Here is a 20644-nt window from a genome sequence, read left to right on the forward strand (position 1 = left end):
AGCTAGTGTTTTGGGGTAAAATTGAGAAAGGTGACCGGTCCAAGACTCCAAGTCACAGCAAGTACCAAGTAATAGTTCATTTCCTTTTATAATTCGCTCTCTCTTATCATGTAAAAGGTGTTTGGTACCGGCATTGTTGTTGAGGAGGAGGCATCATCATGTAAATTTTTGGAAGGTCTATGCATGATTATTCAACTTTATATTGTTTTGTAAATTTTTGAAAAGATTCAAATGTTGGGAGACGAGTACTTTGCAATAAACAACATACAACAACAGTACACGGTTTACATTTCTGGTTATTGGGAAAAATGTTAGAAACTCTTTGGGCATATTTATCATTACAAGCCAAGGGAAATTTATATACCCTTCTTATCCATAATATTTTATGAATGGCGAAAATGTCTCTGTCCTTTATATTTTTTATGATTTTCTAATTTTTCTTTTTATAATTCTTTTGTAATAATTCGTTTTTAACAACAAACTCGTCATCCTAACCTAGGTTGTTTGAAAGCATATTTAGGCTCAATTGACAAATTATCAATTGAAATTCTTTTTGTAACTGTTGACCTTTAGTTGAGTTTATTCGAGCAGAAAATAAGGAAACCAAAAAAAGTGAAGTTTGGTTATCATTTTCTTATTTAATTATCATTTGAACTGTTCACCAACACTAAAGGACAATTATGGATAGTTTGGATGATAATTCGTTTCTATATAAGCTGAAATTCACTTGGTAACTATTTTAAATTTCTTTTTATTTTTGTATAATTTCTACCTAATTTATCAGTCAAACACAAAAAGATAACACAAAATTGGTTAAAAAGATCAAAATCAATAATTTCTGGGTGAAAAGGAAATTTAGATTTTGATACTGTTTAAATGGACAAAAAATTAAAAATAGCCAGAATGTAAACAGTTTCATCCTACCCATTTTCAAATACTTTTTTCTTATTTTTAATTTACGTCAGGATGCATCTAGTTGCATCCTTGCTATTTTTTAAGTTTAAGTCAGGAAGAATCCAGTTTCATCCTTGCTATTTTTTTGGGGTCCATTTCACCCATACAAATTTTTACTCGTCCATTTGAACCATGTTTTAAATATATTTGGACAAATGACCCATTTTCCGAAAAGATAAGGCATGGATTTTTGGGAAAAACTTCCTACTTGTACATCTCTTTGCAATGAGGATTTGGATTCTTGCGTTCCAGCTTTACTCGCTCAGTTCTATTTCTGCTCTAACTCATCGTTTTTGTTCTTCACTAATTCGCAGATTAGAAGAACGACTAAAACCCCTACCTTCAGTCAAAGACGATGAAAATTAAAACTGGGTTAACGTCGGCTGACATAGATAAGCTAGATAAAATGGAAGACAAAAAAATAACAATAAATAAAAACAAAAAAATAAACTAGTCAAAGGTAAATAACTAGGTAATTTACCTTCGCCTGTTGAGATTCCAAGCCTCTAAAAGGGCCCTCTAGGCCACCCATGACCTCAGCTTATAGAACCCCGGTCACCAAGACGTGACGAGTCAATATCATCACGGTACCAAACGACTCCTCAGTCGATGAGAGCTCTTGGAAGTTATTTCACTACAAAAAAATCTACCTATTGCTACATCATATATTACCACACCTTCAATATAGGTGTTGCAAAAGTAAATTTCTAGTCACAGTACTTTCAGCTGCAGCTAAAAGCTATAATTTACTGCTGCAAAATGAAACTTTTTCCACACAACTGTAGCAACAATATGAAAAGAGTGTAGCAAAAAAGTATAATCTCTTATTGCAGCAATAAAGATTGGGTGCAACAATAGACTTCTTGCTACATAGGTTATTACGACACTTGTAGGGGTTTATGCCATAACCATTGGATGCTGCAATATATTAAGTTTCTTATATTGTTTCCTGCATACCTTTAATACATTAAGCGAGAGCCCTTCCACGTGGGAATCCCGGATCACTATGCCTAACTATGTATATAATAGAAACGACATATCTAAAGGTAAAGGTCTTGGCGGTGCCATAGTCAAAAAAGTAACTAAGGTAGGAAAGAATAAAACCTTGAATCCTTAAAGCCAGAGGGACGAAATTACTCGAGTGAAAGGAGATCTTGGTCGTAGTTGATATTAGGTGCACCCCTTATTAACCACTCTAGCTAGGATAATCACTTTGTGTGTCCAAATTTTTTTGAATGTGCCTCTATAAAGGGATCATAGTAAAGAAAGTCTCATAATCGTATACCAAAAAAAAAAAAAGTCTCGTAATCTTCTTTCCCAAATTGTTAGGTAGAAATTGACGTTTAGTCCTAAAGTTAGAGGGCTTTGAACGCTTTAGTCCACTCATCTGAAGCCTGGTACTAGTTAGTCCAAATATTCCTCGTCCCCGACAGTTTGGTCCAATCATCGGACGAGTTACTCCAAATTCTACCGATTCAGAAAATATAAACTTTCTCGTAATACCCCTAATAACCTTTTAAGCTGTTTCATTACAGGGAGTAACCGATGGCACAGAGTTGGTGAACAAATATAACGGTTTCGATCTTGTAATTGAGGGGAGCCCTTGTAACAACATTACAGGGAGTAACCGATGGCACAGAGTTGGTCTTGAAGGGCCTCAATCCGTTCTTTTCTACCACTATGTTCGAATACTGGTGAGTGTCATACCTCTTATGAGGGAAAACATGTTGTATTAGGCTCACTAAAATAATTTTTCAAGTATCAAACTAATCTGGCAAGTGTAATCTTTTAAAATGGAGTATTATGTAGGTGGAAAAATTAGCTGGAAATCAGTATGTATATACTGCAAAAGAAAACCTACTTCATTTCACAATTATCTTATAAATGCAATTTTGTTATGCTAATCGAATTTAGTTTTCATCCTGTATTCATGGCCACCTGCAGTATGATTTTGTTGATCGAGTAGTTTTCGGATGGATGTACAATTTTCATCTTATATTCCTCTAACGAACCTTCACACGTAATCTAAACAACCCCTCCTGCAAGACTTTCTCCGGTGAAGTTCTGTGTACGGAAGTTAAACTCCTTTTTGAGCTTGAACCATGCTGCCAATCGAACACTATATGGAATGATAAAAATCTTAAGAGGAATCGACGTCCCTCTTCATTGTGTTTTTTGACCTGCCAAATCATAATTTTATCTGTTTTAGCAGACAGTTTTCCAGCATACATAGCAGCCGCCAAAGCATGCCCATCCGCTTCAGCCTGTGCCACTTGCTGTTTTTGGATAGGGCACCACATGCCTATCATCTCCATAGTTAGCTGTGGAGTAGTTGGAGATTTGCATCTCCATATTCCTCTGAAATTTCCATACCGGGAAATTGCAAATTGATTGGTCAGAGAAAACGATTTGGTTGCAATATTATTGCATCCAGTCACGTACAAAGACTATTCCCCTTTGGCAGGATTGTCAAATTTCAGGGCAAATCATAAAGTCAAGGCAATGCATGAGCACAAGTACAAAATCTCCATCACCCACTGGACGAATAAATTTGTGTTAATATGTCAACGATGTATATATAGATAAGATGAATGAGAATGAGATGGCCGCTATTTTGTAGTCTCAAGGATGCCAACCTGCGGAGATGTATATTCTTGCGATCACTACTCCCCACGTTTCTTCATTAGGTAAGGCCGGGAGGAATCACTTGCCGGACTAGTTGCCGGGGAGGACGAACCCAAGATATTTTATCTACGTTTTACGAAATTCTTTAGCGTTTTTCTTATTTTTATTTAGATAAAAAAAATAATGTTTCTTCGCCTAATTCGTAATAGTTGACTGATACATGAATCACAAACTTTTCTTGCCTATAATGATGCAAGTAAGAAAACTCTTCCTGCTAGACCTTAACCATCTCTACTCGGGCTCTTGAAATGTTGGAAGAATTTCGAAAAATAGAACTATTACAGGTGATCATCTATGGATGTAAGTAAGATAGATAATAGGCGAGCATATGCTCTCAAAACGCATAATATTGTATCCCTATTTTATTCTTGTAAACTAAATCAAAGAAATAAGACGATACATGCCATGCATGAAACATCAAACATTAGAAACAAAAACTACTTGAAATCAAAGTTTGGCATGCAGAACCGAAAGATCCTACCCCATAACGCATGCAAAGGGGAAAGGAAGAACACCAAATAACAGCGTTAGATATAGCTCTAAAAGAGACGGACACTGTAAACACAAAACGTTGATTGCACTACCTAGATACAATCTAGAATATTTCTGTTTGATTTTGCAGATATTTTAGCAGCATACATAGCAGCCGCCAAAGCATCCGCGTCTGCTGCAGCCTGTTCCACTTGTGATACGGCTGTAGAGCGAGTTCCCAAAGATTGAGTTCCAGAAGAACGAGTTCTAGAAGACTGAACATTTTCATATGGAAGAGTAATACACTGAGGATGGATAGTGATTCCACATGGGTCACATCTGTAACTCCACGAAATGGAAGAAACAAGTTTCTTACAGATAGCACACCAGGAATCGCGAATTTCCGGAACCGATTGAAGCTTCAGTGGGTGGTTTCCGTCAATTAAATGACGCACTTGCAATGGCAATTTGGAGCATACTGGATGAATGAAGAAGTAATGCTTCCCGTAGCGTGTTTCAGCAGCACCAGATGAGCATTTGTAGAAAAGACCTTGTACTTGATCACCACAGACATTGCAAGGACGCGACTGACCATCTGATCCCTTCCACATCCGTTGCAATGGATGATTAGGATGAATGTTAGAGGTGAGATCCTCAGTACATGTTGCGCAATCCTCGTGGAGGTCGAAACCACATTGTTTGCAATGGTATCTAACACCAGAACCATCCATGCCGCATCCATCACATACAAACTCGTCATTATCATAACCTTCGTTTTGTATATCTTCAAAAGCTTGCTTCATTAGGACATGTTGAGGATGGGTGAAGTGCCTCAGAGTTTCTTTCTCTTGGTGTGAAGAAGTCTTTGTTCTTGGAGCCATTCTGCTATGTATCTAATTAGTGGCTTGTTGTGCTGATCATATAGACAATTGCAGATGTTGTATAGATATAATACATATATATACCTTGATTAGTCTACATTGTCAACTGTGGAGTGATTGTAGATTCGTTCCTCGATATGAATTTCCTCACCAAGAAAATTCATTGGTCATACAGAAAACGACTGTCTCAAACAGTATATGCAACCACTATTCACTAATACTCCAAAGATTTGAATGCCAAGACAATGGATATTTATGAATATAGCAAGATTGTCAAATTTGACGGAAAATCATAGAGTATTGACCTTATGGAAATGCACGGGGATAGGATATGCACAAAATCTCTATCACCCAACAAGCCAACTTGCCGAGATATAATCGTAGAGCTGTACATTCTTGCGATCACTGTCGGACTTCCTACATTTCTTCGTTACGTAATAAGACCGAGAACAATCACTAGTTAGACTTTGTTGAATTTTACTATTTTCCTCTCACCAAAAAAAAGGATTTTTCATTTTTATAATTGTTTTTTGTTAAAGGGAGAACAAAAGCGATCGTAGGAGAGCCGTAATCGATTCGCTAACTAGGTGGATTGATCTCCTTTTTCTTTTTTCTACCTTCAAAATGGCGGTGCTGATGATAATAAGTAGTTCCCTTCCCTAAATCAGGATGCTCGGAGGACACCAAAAGTTCGACATGGGATTAAGTTCACAATCGAGCAGAAAAACCAGATTATTGATTTACTTTCAATGTAACGGTAACATTAGTATGAGAAAAATATAGTTTTTCACAGAAAAGGGAAGTCGAACAACAACCACTTAAACAAAGACAAAAATATAGTTTTTCACATTTTTGAGTTTTATGGTGGCTCATAGATTGGAGGCATCTTCCCAAGGTACTACAAGCGAAAATGGTCCACAAATTTTCTCATATGTTTCCACCTAATAATTAAATTAAACACAATAAAACGAAAAAATATCAGACCAGAGGTGAATATTTATGAGAATAACTTGACATTTATGTCAAACACCAGTGTTGACTGCCTAATTCAGGGTGAAAGTGGGTCGATTCCTGTGTCCCATCCCATCCGTCTAAAGATAGAGTTTATGATGAGAGTGCTAAACGGATGATTGGCTAACCGAGGAGGAGGAGCCATCCTTTTGATACAGAAGCTAGATATGACCAACACAATGTGCATTTTAGTTTACAGGTGAAAATTTTGAAAAAGGAGCATATGATTATCTGACTAGATTAAGCCCCCCGAAAAAATGGTCCTTATCGAGCCATGATTATGCTTCAAAAAAAAAATGGCCATGATTTTTCCATTTATGACTTAAATTAATACAAAGAAAGTTTTGAGCAAAATGAAACACAATATTTTATTCCTGTAAAGTAAATCAAAGAAATACATCAGAACTAAAACATTAGATGCTCACTGAAGTAATAGATCCAAACACTACTTGAATTTCAAGTGAGGCACACCGAAATGATCCAACACCATAATGGAAGATAATCTAACACAGAAAGAAGTTCCATCTTCTCTGGTGCATCATCTAAATGAGATTTTTTAGAATAAATTTATTTGTTTTTGCAGACATTTTAGCAGCGTACATAGCAGCTGCCAAAGCCTCTGCATCGGCTTCTGCTTGTTCCACTTGTGATAGAGCCGAAGAACGAGTCCCAGAAGAATGATGAACATTCTCCTTTGGAAGAGTAATACACTGGGGATGGATAACGAGAGCATATGAATCAGATCTGTAACTCCAAGAAGAGGGTGAAACAAGGTTCCTACAGATTGCACACCAGGTATCATCAGGAATAGCCGGAACCGATTGAAGGTTGAGAATCAGTTGAGCTGGAAGTTTTGCACATGAAGGGTGGAGGAAGAAGTAATGCCCCTCATCGTCGTAGCTTTTTTCAGCATCACCGGATGAGCATTTGTAGAAGAGACTTTTGACTTCATCACCACAAACATCGCAAGGACGCCATCCGTAACTCTCTGGTCCTTCCCATATCCTTTCCAATGGATGGTTAGGGTGAATGAAAGAGGTGAGCTGCTCAGGACATGTACCGCAATCCACATGCAGATCGAAACCGCATGGCTTGCAATGGTATCTAACACCAGTACCATCCATACCGCAGCCATCACATCCAAACCTGTTACTCGTATAAACTGTTTGATCTAAAGCTTCCTTGACAAGAACATGAGGATGAGTAAAATGTCGCAGAGTTTCGTTTCCACCCGGTGAATAATTAGTCTTCGCGGAGTTCCTTGGAGCCATTGATTATGTCTCTCTCTATCTTAATTTCTCTACTTGATCTGTGTATACACCAGGCTTGTTGTGATTATATAGACAACTATATTAAATACTTAGTCAACTGTCGACTTTGCATACCCACTAGGCCACTATGCACGTCTTAGATCGGAGATGATCTTCCTAGACAAATCATATTGACTGGTCAGCGAAACTGGCATTATTAAGCAGAACAAAGACTTTTTGAAACAGCCGAGTGGATTAATACAAAAGAAAATTAATAATATAGTTGACTAAAATGTGGACGGCCCCTTTGGAAGATTAAGAGCATCCACAGTGGGCGACTAAACCCAAATATTTGGTTTATTAACGAGACGTAGTGGGACGGATTATCGATTAAATCCTGACCATCGACTATATTTCAGACTATATTTGGTCTGGGACCAAGACTAAACCCAAATTTGATCGCGTGGACCTGAAGGCTACGCCCCACACCAGGCGTACATTTAGTTTACGCCCCACATCAGGCGTGTTTTTAATCTCCGCGCCATTTTTTTGTTTTTCAATTTTGTATGGGGCGGACGTTTACTCCTCCGCCCCATAAGATTACTTTGATTCTTTAGTGGGACGGGCGGATCTTTAATCGTCCGCCCCAATTTTTTTTTTTTTTTTTTTTTATAAAACAACGGGCGGATGCACAGTGTTACGCTCGATCAAATTTAGTCTTGCACCCGTAGCGTCACACACCAGACTAAACTCAAATTTAGTCGTTTTTTTTGGTCTTTGATCTTTGGTTATACTCGCACCACTGCAGTTGCTCTAAAGAACTCAAAGAATTGATTTATTTATTTTTATTTTTTTTAATCTTCTTGGGTCAAATTGTCAATAATACATGTAGATAAGAATATCCGTCATGTTTGGTTGAATCATTTGTGGGCATATATTGACAGTACTATCAAACAATCCGTCGTCCTTACCTAACTTTAAATGGTGCGCGAAAAAGAAAATACTAAATTGATAGAGAGAAAATTCCAAAGTAAAATTTTGTGTGAGAGAATAATACTAAAATAGAATAATACTAAAATACCAGTGCTACGGTGTGAACTGCTGACCGATAAAACACGAAACACTGCTGATTGCATTATGGGTTATACATCATTTTCTTTTTTCTGAAATATTATACGTCATTTTTTTGTTGGAATGTTATTTTTGAGACATACACATGGTTTTAGTGGTTGCATAACCAAATTAGTGGATGTATGAACTAAAATACAACTGTATAAACTGTTATGTATCCTTTTCGGTGGATCCAAAATTCGTTATGCATCTTCTTTTTTTTTGTTGGAGTGATATTTTTAGGCATAAACTACATCAATTTCGGAAAAAAGGATATTTTCACAGTTTCATTTTTGCTTAAAAATAGGGAAAATTGGAAAGGTGATATCATCAGTTGGATGCCTAAATTAATCACCATGATGAATACCGAAGGCTAAAAGCCCATCGGTTCATAACGTGTCGACCCAAGTTACAACGATCATGTCGCAATAGAATAATTACTATTAATCATCATCATTAATTAGGAATAGATCCCGTCTTAAGTTGTAAGTTTAGACTCTGACCAAGCTACCCAGCATATACCTCTCTTTCCCTGGAAGTCGTGTTGATCAGAATGTAGACAAAGCCAACTGCACAATATATATCAAGTTGTCCATTTGCATATGTAAGTGTAGTTGACATCTTGATAAACATATAATTAATTTTGCTTGTTAAGCTATATATCTTCGTTGATCCACCAACTCTAAATCTACATAATATTTGATCTCTTGCTAACAAGGAAATTCTCATATCTCCTCATCAGTACTCTTTTCTTTCACGATAATAAAGCTTGAGTTTTCTTTTGTTGAAGCTAGCTAGGATATCTCAGTAACTATGTCATGGTATACAAATCCTAAGTTGTTCTTAAGATGCAAGGGTCCGAAACATAGGTTTCACGTATACAGGATAGAGAAAAAGTATAACGTCCCTCTTTTCTCGCAAGATTTCAAAATTTCAGCAGTTTTAGATTTCTCTAGACATCTTTCTTTGGGCGATAACCAAGAGAGCGACTATGACGCTCTCAAATCTTGGTTAAATGAAGATGGCGGTGGTACTAAGCATGTAAATTGTCAAGGTTTGGTGATTTACTGGATCAATCATAGTGATTGTACTCTAGGTACCTGGTCAAGAGTAGAGGAAGATGACTCGATTTTTTATAGTCTGCCTGGTATTATTAATCCATTTCAAATGAAATTGGCTGAGAAACAAGCGGATGAGAAAAAGATTTCCGAGTTAGTGGCAGAAATTTCCAGTCTTAAAGATAAGTTGAATTACGAAGTAACTAGGTTGAATAGTGAAGTAACATATTTACAAGAGCAACTAAACCAGGAGAAGAATGAGAAGAATCATAGGCAAGCTCAAGTTTCCGATTTGACAACGAAACCTGAAGAGTGTCATGGTGCCGGAGGTGGAATATATTGATCACAGAGTGTATATATTAGGTAGTTTTGTGTTGCCTGATGTAAGTGTGTGAACTGAATGTGCGTGATGTGTGTCTCTGTAAAACTATATATGGTTTCTGGCAAGTACTGTAGTTAGGAAGAATTCCATCAATCAAAACAGAAAAATAGAAATATTACAATCTTGTATGGATGTAAGATAGATAACAGTCGAGTATATGCTCTCCAAACGGCATAATTTTTCATTAAATCTTCTAAAGTAAATTAAAGAAATGCCTAGGAAAATGACACATGCCATGAAACATTAGAAACAAAAGCTACTTGAAATTAAAGTGAGTCTTCCAGACCCGAAAGATCCTACCCCATAATGGAGAGGATAAAGACCACCAAAAAGCAGTGTTAGATGTAGCTCCAAGAGAGACAGACAATCTAAACACAGAATTAACAATTTGATGCACTACCTAGATATAACTTAGCATATTTTTTCTTGCTTTAGCAGATATCATAGCAGCCGCCAACTCATCTGCATCCGCTTGAGCTTGTTCCACTTGGGATAGGGCTGAACAATGAGTATTTCCAGAAGACTGAACATTGTCGTTGGGAAGAGTAACACACTGGGGATGGATAACGAGGCCATATGAATCAGATTTGTAACTCCACGAAGAGGTAGAGACAACATTTCTACATATTGCACACCAGGTATCATCAGAACTAACTGGAACCGGTTGAAGGTTGAGAATTAGTTGCGGTGGAAGTTTAGCGCATGAAGGGTGGAGGAAGAAGTTGCGCCCATCTTCATCATAGATTTTTTCAGCATCACGGGATGAGCATTTGTAGAAGAGACTTTTGACTTCATCACCACAAACATCGCAAGGACCCCATCCATAACTCTCTGGTCCCTCCCATCCCTTTCCGATGGATGGTCAGGGTGGATGAAATTGGTGAGCTGCTCAGGACATGTACCGCAATCCACATGGAGATCGAAACCGCATGGCTTGCAATGGTATCTAACACCGGTACCATCCATGCCGCAGCCATCACATCCAAATCTGTTGCTTGTATAAACTTCTTGATCTAAAGCTTCCTTGACAAGAACATGAGGATGAGTAAAGTGTCGGAAAGTTTCCTTTCCTCCCGGTGAAGAAGTCTTCGCAGAGTTATTCCTTGGAGCCATTATTTGTCTCTCTCAATCTTAGTCTCTCTTTCTGTTTTCGATATATATGGCTTGTTGTGCTAATTATATATGGCTTCATTTTGATTGAAATTGAATATTCAGTCAAATGTACCTACTATGCACGTAGTGTAGCACAGAACAGGGGTAACAGGGATAGGATTAAGGTTCGTCAGAAACTTAATAGAAAACTGATTTTAGGATCAAGATTCTAAGATAAAAGATTGATAAACAAACTTGATAATAATATTGATAATAAGATGTGTCTTGTAAACAAGAGTCCTAGCCTTTATATAGACTTACATAAATTGATTAAAGGAAAGAGTTTGACGTAAACTAGAAAAGGAAATACTTGCGAAGAAAACTAACTTAAACTGACGTAAGGGATCAACAGTCATAGTTGATCCAAAAGCTTGAGGTCAACTGTTACAGTTGATACAGAAGAAAAGGATCAACAATCATTGTTGATACAGAGAAAGATGTACTACATCAGTCCCCCTTCTTGAAAAAAACTCACCCTCGAGTTAGCTAATAAGAAAAACTTTATTTTCTCCATATATTGTTCTAGACTTCAAGTTGTCATCAAAGAATACGACTTATTTTCCTCCATGAAAAATGTAGATATCACGTTTACCGACTTACCACGATCAAACACAAAACTTGTAGTTTTAGAGATCATAAACCGAAGCATCCAAGAAATGTGTCTCAAAGTAGCATAAGAGTTGTGTTTAAGTTTTCCTCGATCGAACACAAAGATACCAACCATACAAATAACGATTACGAACATAAAGAAAACACATTTGTTTGAGTCGCTCTTCTCCTGGTCCATCACATTGATTAGCTCATTGAATTTCAGAATCAATTGCAAGGAACTAAAAATTTCTTCCTTTGTAATCACCACCTCATCTTTATCGTTAGAAAAAATTTTAGGCTTAAAGTAGTAGTCCTTGTCATCAAGTTGTTCTCCACCATATGCCTTCCTCTTCGTAAATATGTGTTGTTGTGCTACAACATTAAAAGGCAATGGATCGAATCCGTCTCCAACCAAAATTTGCAGCGTCTGAATCATACAACCATTGACTGATGTGAGCCTTCCAGATGTAATTGCAGTAACTATCGCGTCTTCATATTTAGTCAAATGAGGCAACTTTTCTAAAAACTCTCTGTCTAACGTTATTTTCTCAGATTTTGAGAAAATACGACCACGAATATTTCCAGAATAATTACCGGTGGTATGCCTTCTTGAGATAGGCAATCAAACTTAAAGACAAAAGTATGAAACCATGATTTATAATTTATTGCCATAGTCGGATTTATCACAAACGAATTCTGATAATTAAGCTCAACAATCTTACTAGGGTGTACATAAGAGATCATACGTGCTTTCTCATGAATAATAACTTGATTATTTTCAACCCTAGATAAAACAGGTATATCAACACCACTAGATACCAAACGAAGTTCCGATGACTTACCATTAATCGCTGACAAATCATATGAAACCTTGTCGACTGGATTTTCTTCTTCGCCCACAGATGCAGCTGAAACAGCTACAGTATCATTAAAAGATGACGAATCCTCTTGAGTTTACAGCGACACTTCTTTAACATCTTGTGACTCCGTAACATGATGTTTCATAATAAGCATTATTTTCTGATTAAGTCTCTCCAGTTCCTCTATAAACTTATCAAACCTGGTTTCTAAAGAACTAAAGGACGTTTCAAATATGTTGCCGAGCTTGGTTTCAAGTGCTGCGCTGAGCTTTGTTTCAAGTGTTGTGACAATGGCATCAATATCCGTCTGTGTCAACTTTTCTCCCATTGAAAAGAAAGGTGGGTTTGTTTGAAAATTTAGGGTTATGAGTTGTTGCGGAAACTGTGGAAAGGATCTGTTTCTAGATAAAAATCTAAAAACTCTGTATCTGATACCAACTAGTGTAGCACAGAACAGGGGTAACGGGGATAGGTTTAAGTTTCGTCAGAAACTTAATAGAAAACTGATTCTATGATCAAGATTCTAAGATAAAAGATTGATAAACAAACTTGATAATAATATTGGTAATAAGATGTGTCTTGTAAACAAGAGTCCCAGCCTTTATATAAACTTACACGAACTGATTAAAGGAAAGAGTTTGACGTAAACGAGAAAATGAAATACTTGCTAAGCAAACTAACATAAACTGACGTAAGGGATCAACCGTCATAGTTGATCCAAAAGCTTGAGATCAACTGTTACAGTTGATACAGAAGAAAAAAATCAACAATCATTGTTGATACAAAAAAAGATGTACTACATCAGCACGTCTTGGTGATTATTAAACAGAACAAAGACTTTTGGAAACGGTGGGTTAATGTGGATACATGTAGCTAGCTAGTTTGTCAAATTTACACGCCAAAGCATATAGTTGACGAAAGATTATATGGGGACAAACAGCGAAATTTCTTCAGCCCATTGGATGATTAAATAATTTAAACAATTTTTTTATGTTAAAAATGTCAATGGTAGATAAGAAGGATGAGATGAGCTGAATGTTTATATTCTTGTGATCTGTCTGAGTTGTTAAATCATTTGTGGGAATAAATTGACAGTACAGATTCCGTCAAATGCTCCACCGTCCTTACATAATTTAGGTGGTACATGAGAATCGAAAATGCTGGATTGACCGAGAAAAAATCTGGCTAGGGCTTTCGGAATGATTTGCTCTATCAATAATGTGCAGTAGTTAAACATTCAGAAGAGATACAGTATAAAGATCCTTCTTCTACTATATTTAGCTTACTGACCCAGATAGATTTCTCACAGCTCACACATACAAAACAATGACAACGCTGCATGTATTCCATGGTTCAGAATTTTGATTCCATGGTTCAGAATTTTGAAATTACATTGACATTCGTTTCAGCTAATCATAGTTGTTAAAAATGAGGGGTTCCTGCATAAGCAACGTCTTAGTTGGAGTCAACCTGTTAGTGTGTGACTATCCTCGAGTGTTCAACTGCTGAAATTTGGTAATGCTAAAACCTCTAAGGAAGTTAGCAAATTGGTTGTCTTTAATTATCTACCAGTAAAAAACTAAGCCAGCAGACGAATTACCTAGATCTTGAGTGTATTAGCTAGTTTTTTCATTTATTTTTTAAACCAATTAAGCGAGCAGACGAATTACTTAGATCTTCAGTGTATTAGCTAGTCCAACTCAAAGAAACTTCGTATAAATCAAAGCATTTATAGAATGAAACAACTGAGCAAATTTTGTATGATTAATAATAATTGCCAATTCAATCAACTTTGCATTTGCATGGTTGAAAGTTGAAACCATCTTACCTTCCAGCAGCAAGGATTTCTTCCTTGCTAGACTGTGACTTCCATGCTATCTTGAAACATCTCCCAGAAAGTTTGAACCACAAAAGAAACATACTGGCCATAATGCGTCGCTTCATCTGCAAGCATTTTCTATGTTAGGGTTCAAAGTGAAAAAAATATAAATTATAACCTTAAGCTCTGCACCAAGAGATTTATAATATATAATGACAGTGATACTAGTATATTGCAGATAATGCAACAATCTAAAGCTACATTTGTAGTCTTGTCACTTCATGAGACATCATTGTGAGACAAGAAGAATTGTAAAACTTGCATACAAGTGAACCACCTAAGTGTCACACTATAGTGGCACAAGGACACAAAACAATCAAAATGTAAATCAAATCAGTAACCAGTTAGTGGGATATTGATCAGTAAGAGGTTGGGAACAAAACCGTTTCAGCTCTACACCCAATCTAACACCATAAATATAACTGAACCCATCGAAGAAAATCTCCTACAACCGTGCGGATTGGGAGAAAAACAAACAGAAGATTACATATTATGAAAATTGTATAAGATCATCAAAGAATAAGCCCTTAAATGTGAAAATAGCCCCACACAACTTGCAATGAATGAGGGCATGGTGGATCGTCTCATCCTCTAGTCTACGCAAAACACACTGTTGTGGGGATAACTGAACTCCTCTTCTAGCCAGATTATCCAAAATCTTCAAGGATAACACAAACAAGAAGAACTCAAAATTGATATACCATCATACAGAAATTGACAGTTGAAACTTGAAACAAAAGCTAAAATGAAAATAAAAATACTCCCTGAAGTAAATAAAAATTGAAACGATTGACTTACCCATGCTTTAAAACTCCATGAAATCAACTAAACAAACACCCTAAGTGCAAAATCTAGAGAGACAAAAATACCATACAAGCTATATCATTCACATATCTATCAAGAATAGTAAAACAATTTGGGTTCACAAAATCAAAGATAGTAGAAGATGTTTTTCATACATGCTGAGATAATAGATCTGATTAGTGTGGAAGGAAATGGATCCGATTTCAGTATTAATTAATTTTTTGGTACTGATTTGATTTCTGGTAAGTTGGGTTTTATATAAGCTCTCTCGAAGATAAAACGAATGGAAGAGAGGCATTTATGAAACCTAACTTACCAGAAAGCAAACGAGAAACCTAATAAAAGATCATGGATATGATTGGGGATTAGCCATCAACCTAACAAGATTAAAACTACCATTACGTTTCTTTTTGATGATCCAAACCCTAGAACAAACTAACATATTTATAGAAAACATAACTTGGAAAGTAAGTAAATAAAACTAAACTAATTACTAAAAACACCCTTATTTTAGAGGATAAACCACTAAGAAATTTCTTCCAAAATTTTACGTAGTGCTAGAAATTATATGATACGAGGAGATAGAAAACTATTGATTTATGCGTGCCGGTTGTAAGAGACCGAGGATTCAACCTTACTTATTGGAGAGACCGACGATTCGACCTTATTGGGCCTTGAGAAATGAACAACCAAATTTGGGTTAAGTCGGTAAAGCCCATGTGTCAAAGTTTCTGCCGATTCCCGGTCCAACCGTACCGATCTAATACATATGTTTTCGACTAGGAAGGCACTTTCCCCTTGCGGACTAATTAGCTATGGAATCACCTTTTTGGTTAGGTCAAGCTTTACCTAGATATTCACGTGAAAAACGTCGAAGAAGAAAGTATTTAGAAATTCACCTAAAACTCAAAAAAAAAAAAAAAAAAAAAAAAAAAAAAAAAAAAAAAAAAATGCATCAATTAGTTGAAATATAAAAAAGTAATAAAAATCAAATGAGTATTATTTATAAAAGTTAATGGAAAGATTTTAAGGGAAAATCAATCTAGACAACAATTTATCATGACCAGTGTGTAGTTACGATAAACGTGATTGAACTTTCTTGTCCAAACTTATCAAACTGCGGTCCAAACGTGATTGAACCTTCTTATAAACGTGATTGAACCTTCTTGTAGGGTGATAGTTTAGGTTGCAAGTTGAATAAGTACTTAAATTCTTCATTCAATTGTAAGAAATATTTCTAATCGTAAAAGCTATTTTGTATATAGAACATGTAAAGCTTTTTTATCGAATAGTAGTTCATGCATCTAACTATTTGACAAGAATGAATAAGAACGATAACCGTTTACCTGACAGAGTAACATTCAAATTTTGGATAGGAGTATATAACATATTTCACAAGAGCGTAGCGGAGCTATTGTCGGCATTACCTTCGATACTAACAGTGGATAGAAACTCGAAGAATTGCATGTCTCACTTTACTCGTCATATTTTTTTTGACCTCCTTAATGCGTTGAACAAAGATGATGATTAGTAAGAAATTAATTACCTTTTCAATTTATAAAAGGGTGATATGGACAATTATTTCTAAGGTTTTAAACTATTATCGTAATTAGATTTACTAGGATGCTCGATATTTGAACCAGCATGTAATTGTAATTATGTTAAATATCTGAGTTTAGTTGGTTTTCAAGAGATTTGCACCAATAAAAACTCAAAGTATCGAATAATATTATATTGCACTCAACATATGTATCGGTATTAACTTAATTAATTAATTATGAAAACATATCTCATGTATTATGATCACACTGAATATAGAACTGTGATATACTCTGATATAATTGTATAAGAGTGATATAAAACTCCGGTCATATCAATTTGAGATGCCAACATCACTAAGGTATGAAAATAACTACTTAGAGCACTTGCGGTGGCTTTCTGTGTCTATATATAATAGATAATAATTTTCTTGTAAAAGTATACTATAAAGTTTTATCACATTATAGGATCTTTATCTTTATCTTTCAATTAGCTTCTTTAATTTTTATCTCATCTGCACCAACATTTCGAGATTTACGAACTAGACAACTTATTGGATGGATGGAAAAGTCTGGATACTAACAAGAAATTCGAAATCCCTACCATTAACTCATTTGAGTTACAAGATATTCTTCTTCCTTCATTTTCTTATTTTTTCGCTTTTCCTATGGCATGAGTCTTTAGCAATAACCTAAACAACTTTGAGTATAATTAATGAAAGACCTTGAAACATATGAGTCGTGTGTATCTCCTCTTTGGTTGAAGTGAAATATACAACATTCACAAAAAGCTACCAACTAAGAGGGACTTTGTACACTAAGAATTGGCACAATATCTTACTCAAAGAAACTGATGGGTAATTATCAATAATCCTAGAAGGGTTAACTTGGTCAGTCAAGTGATTTAGGAAATCTAAAGAATGTGGAGAAAACATAACAAAAAAAATTCAGAGACCGAGACTCTTTTACTTCGTAATTAAAATTCGCCAAAACAATCACACTCTAACTTTTTTTCAACTAGTTTATCAAATGCAAGTTGAAACAAAAACACTATGAAGTTATCCCAAAAAAAAGTGTAACAAAATTTTGGGACATGCACGAATCATAGTTTTTATCTTCCATGGTTGCTTCATTTTCAAAGTTTACTAAAGATATTATATTATTAATATTTTTTCTTCATTTTCTAGGCATGATTCAATGTTGTTATCTTAATCTTTTTTCTGCATCTGTTAAAACAAAAATTGAGCAATTTTATCTTACTTTTTATTTTCCCCTCTCTCAAGATTAGGGTATTAGATAGGGAAATCTTTTACTAAGATTGGTGTATTAATAACCATATTTTTCCCTTTCATATAAGCAACTTTACTTTCTTCTTCTTCTCAATCTTCATACTCATTCACATGGGATCTTCCAAAATTTTCTATTATTAGCGATCACGCAAGTCAATATCCTTGTGCAGTAAACGTTAGTCCTCTTCAAAAACCTATTCGTCCAATATAATAAACATAGTAGACCGTCTGATTCCCCGATAATATATGTCGTTTTCACCATTAGAATCATCAGAATCCACGTCAGGTAAGTGAATCATCCTACATTGCTGGCCACTAGTTTTAATGTTATCGGACGACGACCGAAGAGAGGAGTCCATAAGGGATGAAAAAATGTGTGATTGTCCGCCACAAAGAATGTGCAAAGAAAAAATCTATTTTCTATTATTTAGGAAAATAATCAACACAATTCATGAAATTGATTATGAAAATCCATCAAATACAATCAACTGAACAAATTACATGTTCAAAGTGCATAAATAAATTCTTTGATTCTATCAGATTTCTTCATCTATTTGAAAGAAGAATGAAAAACAAACTTCATTATCATATTTCTTTTTCTTCTAATTCTTCTTATTCCTATTTGTTTTTCCTTTTATTCATTACAAGACTTGGATATCTTCATCTAATGGATCATTTGGGTTATTCTTCATTACATTCTTAGAACAAAATCTTTCTAATCTCTGATTTTACAAATGGAAACTCTGAATTATGTTGGTCGTTGTTGTTGTTGGTTGATTAAAGACTGTTTAGAGATTATAACTAGCTATGATTATCGGGTTTGTTTGTAACTCGAATTTGTAGGCTAAAGTTTTTAGAGCATTGCTCGGTTGAACCTACCAAGAGTTGGTATGTCAAGTTTGGTTGTCATATTTTAGTGAATCAAGACTCATGTTAAGAGTTGCTTGATTATGTACTAGAGTCAACTTCGTATAGGTTAGCTTGAAAGTATTAAGATATGAGACATTACAAGTATTGTGAATCTTAAAGATGTGAAGATGCAAGGAGCTACAACGACAACAATCATCCTTCCACTTGAGGTTAGTGATATTTGACTTGAACTGTTTCATTCCCTAAAGTATCTTTCAAGTCGTGCATATTGAAAACAAAACTGCGAAGCATATTTGAACTCTAGATAGATATAGTATTAAGGAATACAATACGAGGTTTATTTCTTAACCATTAAACTTTGTAGATAAGACATCGACATAATTGTTTGAATGCTATTGTGATTATATATGGGTATGAGGTGAGGATTTCATCCTAAGGAACAATGTTTTACATGTGTTCTAAGGAAGTAAGTTCATAAACTTGTTTGTGAACCGAAAAGGAAATTGCCAGGCGTTATTGGTTTTTTTATTCATTGCATATCTTATGAATAACTAATATGTGTGATTGAGTATAAACGTTCACGACTTTTGTGTTCTTTGTAGAACTATTCACAAAGGCCTGACTTATGTATTAGTATGACTTTTATTAGTGAAACCGATCTTAAGTAATCACCTGAGATGGTTCGGGTTTGTGATTTTATGTCTGACCAAATATGGGAAAGGGGAACCGATCCTAGTAAGAGGTGCAGTACATCATAAAGGGGAACTGATCCTTGTATGAGGTGCAGCAAGGTTTATAGCAGAAAGGGGAACCGATCCTATGAACATGTGCAACACGTTTTTAGGCAAAGGGGAACCGATCCTATGGACATGTGCAACACTTATAAGTTAGATATCATATATATGTGGGGAACCGATCCTAGTACCTAGTCAACCGAATTTTGGAAAGCTAGTGTGACTATGCACAGTACTCACATGGAAGGTAAAACTGAAACTTGTTTTGGTTGAACAAATAAACCCATGATTGTGATTGAATGTTATTTGATCAATCGCATAGTTCTTGAATGTCAGATGAACCAATTCTAAACTTGTTTGGAAGTGTGGAAAATCGGTTTCAAGGTTATAAGTGTGAAAGAGAACTTACAAAGTAAGGATGTCGACATACTTTGAACACGTGCTATGAATGTTTATTATTTAATTATTCAAAGTTATTCCTTAATAGCTAAGGGAAGAGAATCCCAGGATCGAAACATAAATAAGTTAAGAATCTTTTAATTAAGGTATTTAACTTCATTTTGTAGGGAAATAATAATTAGTAATGTGTTATGAAAACCGAATTCGTGCTTTAATGAATATCTTGAGAATATTTTCGGTTTTGGAAATTCCTTGGTGACAAAACTTCCTTGTCTATCAATACTTGAAGTTTGCCTTTCTAGCAAACTAATCCTTCGTAACAACAAGCTTCCTCTTTGTTGTGTTGTTACTGGTGTAGCCGCCTATTCGGAGAGGAGAGTAACCTAATTAGGAGATATCTCTTACGACCACTCAGTTTAAAATCTTCTTTGGGATTGAGACGCTCTAGTGTGTACCGTTGGTGGGGAACTAGATAATTGTGGTTTATCTTTTGTTTTCATTGATTTGATTGACTAACGGTGGTTGAACTTTGATTGCACCTGGTTTGTTTATGCTTGAGAATCTTCTCTTCTGATATAAGATTCACTCAAACTAGTTCAGCATTTTGATAAGGATCTTTAGACTGTTGTTAGTTCTAAAGACGATCTTGTGATAATCCATTGTTAACAAAATCCGTTCTGTGCATGATTGATCACAAGAGATTCAAGTGATTGTGTGCAGGTTATT

At 35.5% G+C, this 20644-nt stretch overlaps 3 protein-coding genes across 14 annotated transcripts; all 3 read right to left on the minus strand.

The window, feature by feature from the left end:
• Positions 1–4223: 4223 nt before the first annotated feature.
• LOC113311285 lies at positions 4224–4991 on the minus strand. Its single transcript, XM_026560125.1, has one exon. It carries the CDS (start codon positions 4989–4991, stop codon positions 4224–4226), a length of 768 nt encoding a protein of 255 aa, XP_026415910.1.
• Positions 4992–6286: 1295 nt separating this feature from the next.
• Positions 6287–15362, minus strand: LOC113307590. 12 transcript variants are annotated; one of them, XM_026556037.1, is made up of 4 exons: positions 15244–15295; positions 15083–15135; positions 14234–14349; positions 6287–7429 (listed from the first exon to the last, which is right to left on the minus strand). In XM_026556037.1, exon 4 carries the CDS (start codon positions 7271–7273, stop codon positions 6545–6547), a length of 729 nt encoding a protein of 242 aa, XP_026411822.1. In that variant the 5' UTR covers positions 7274–7429; positions 14234–14349; positions 15083–15135; positions 15244–15295; the 3' UTR covers positions 6287–6544. The 12 variants fall into 12 exon arrangements, 3 of the variants coding, with proteins under 3 accessions (XP_026411822.1, XP_026411820.1, XP_026411821.1); XR_003339200.1 differs by lacking the exons at positions 6287–7429; positions 15083–15135 and adding exons at positions 11137–11972; positions 12388–12453 and having other exon boundaries at positions 15244–15362; XR_003339202.1 differs by lacking the exons at positions 6287–7429; positions 15083–15135 and adding exons at positions 11137–11972; positions 12388–12462 and having other exon boundaries at positions 15244–15362.
• Positions 10203–10915, minus strand: LOC113311286. Its single transcript, XM_026560126.1, has 2 exons — positions 10608–10915; positions 10203–10422 (listed from the first exon to the last, which is right to left on the minus strand). Exons 1-2 carry the CDS (start codon positions 10913–10915, stop codon positions 10203–10205), a joined length of 528 nt encoding a protein of 175 aa, XP_026415911.1.
• Positions 15363–20644: the final 5282 nt, after the last annotated feature.

This window comes from Papaver somniferum, chromosome 9 (genome assembly GCF_003573695.1).
Source record: "Papaver somniferum cultivar HN1 chromosome 9, ASM357369v1, whole genome shotgun sequence".
NCBI classification, from domain to species: domain Eukaryota; kingdom Viridiplantae; phylum Streptophyta; class Magnoliopsida; order Ranunculales; family Papaveraceae; genus Papaver; species Papaver somniferum.

What these genes read in the sequence shown, in the direction of transcription:
- LOC113311285 (XM_026560125.1), bottom strand. Translation starts at nt 4,991, where the DNA reads ATGGCTCCAAGAACAAAGACTTCTTCACACCAAGAGAAAGAAACTCTG.
- LOC113311286 (XM_026560126.1), bottom strand. Translation starts at nt 10,915, where the DNA reads ATGGCTCCAAGGAATAACTCTGCGAAGACTTCTTCACCGGGAGGAAAG. An exon ending in ATGGATGGGGTCCTTGCGAT is followed by an intron (nt 10,423 to 10,607) that starts GTTTGTGGTGAT and finishes TGCAATATGTAG; the next exon opens with AAATGTTGTCTCTACCTCTT.
- LOC113307590 (XM_026556035.1), bottom strand. Translation starts at nt 7,273, where the DNA reads ATGGCTCCAAGGAACTCCGCGAAGACTAATTATTCACCGGGTGGAAAC.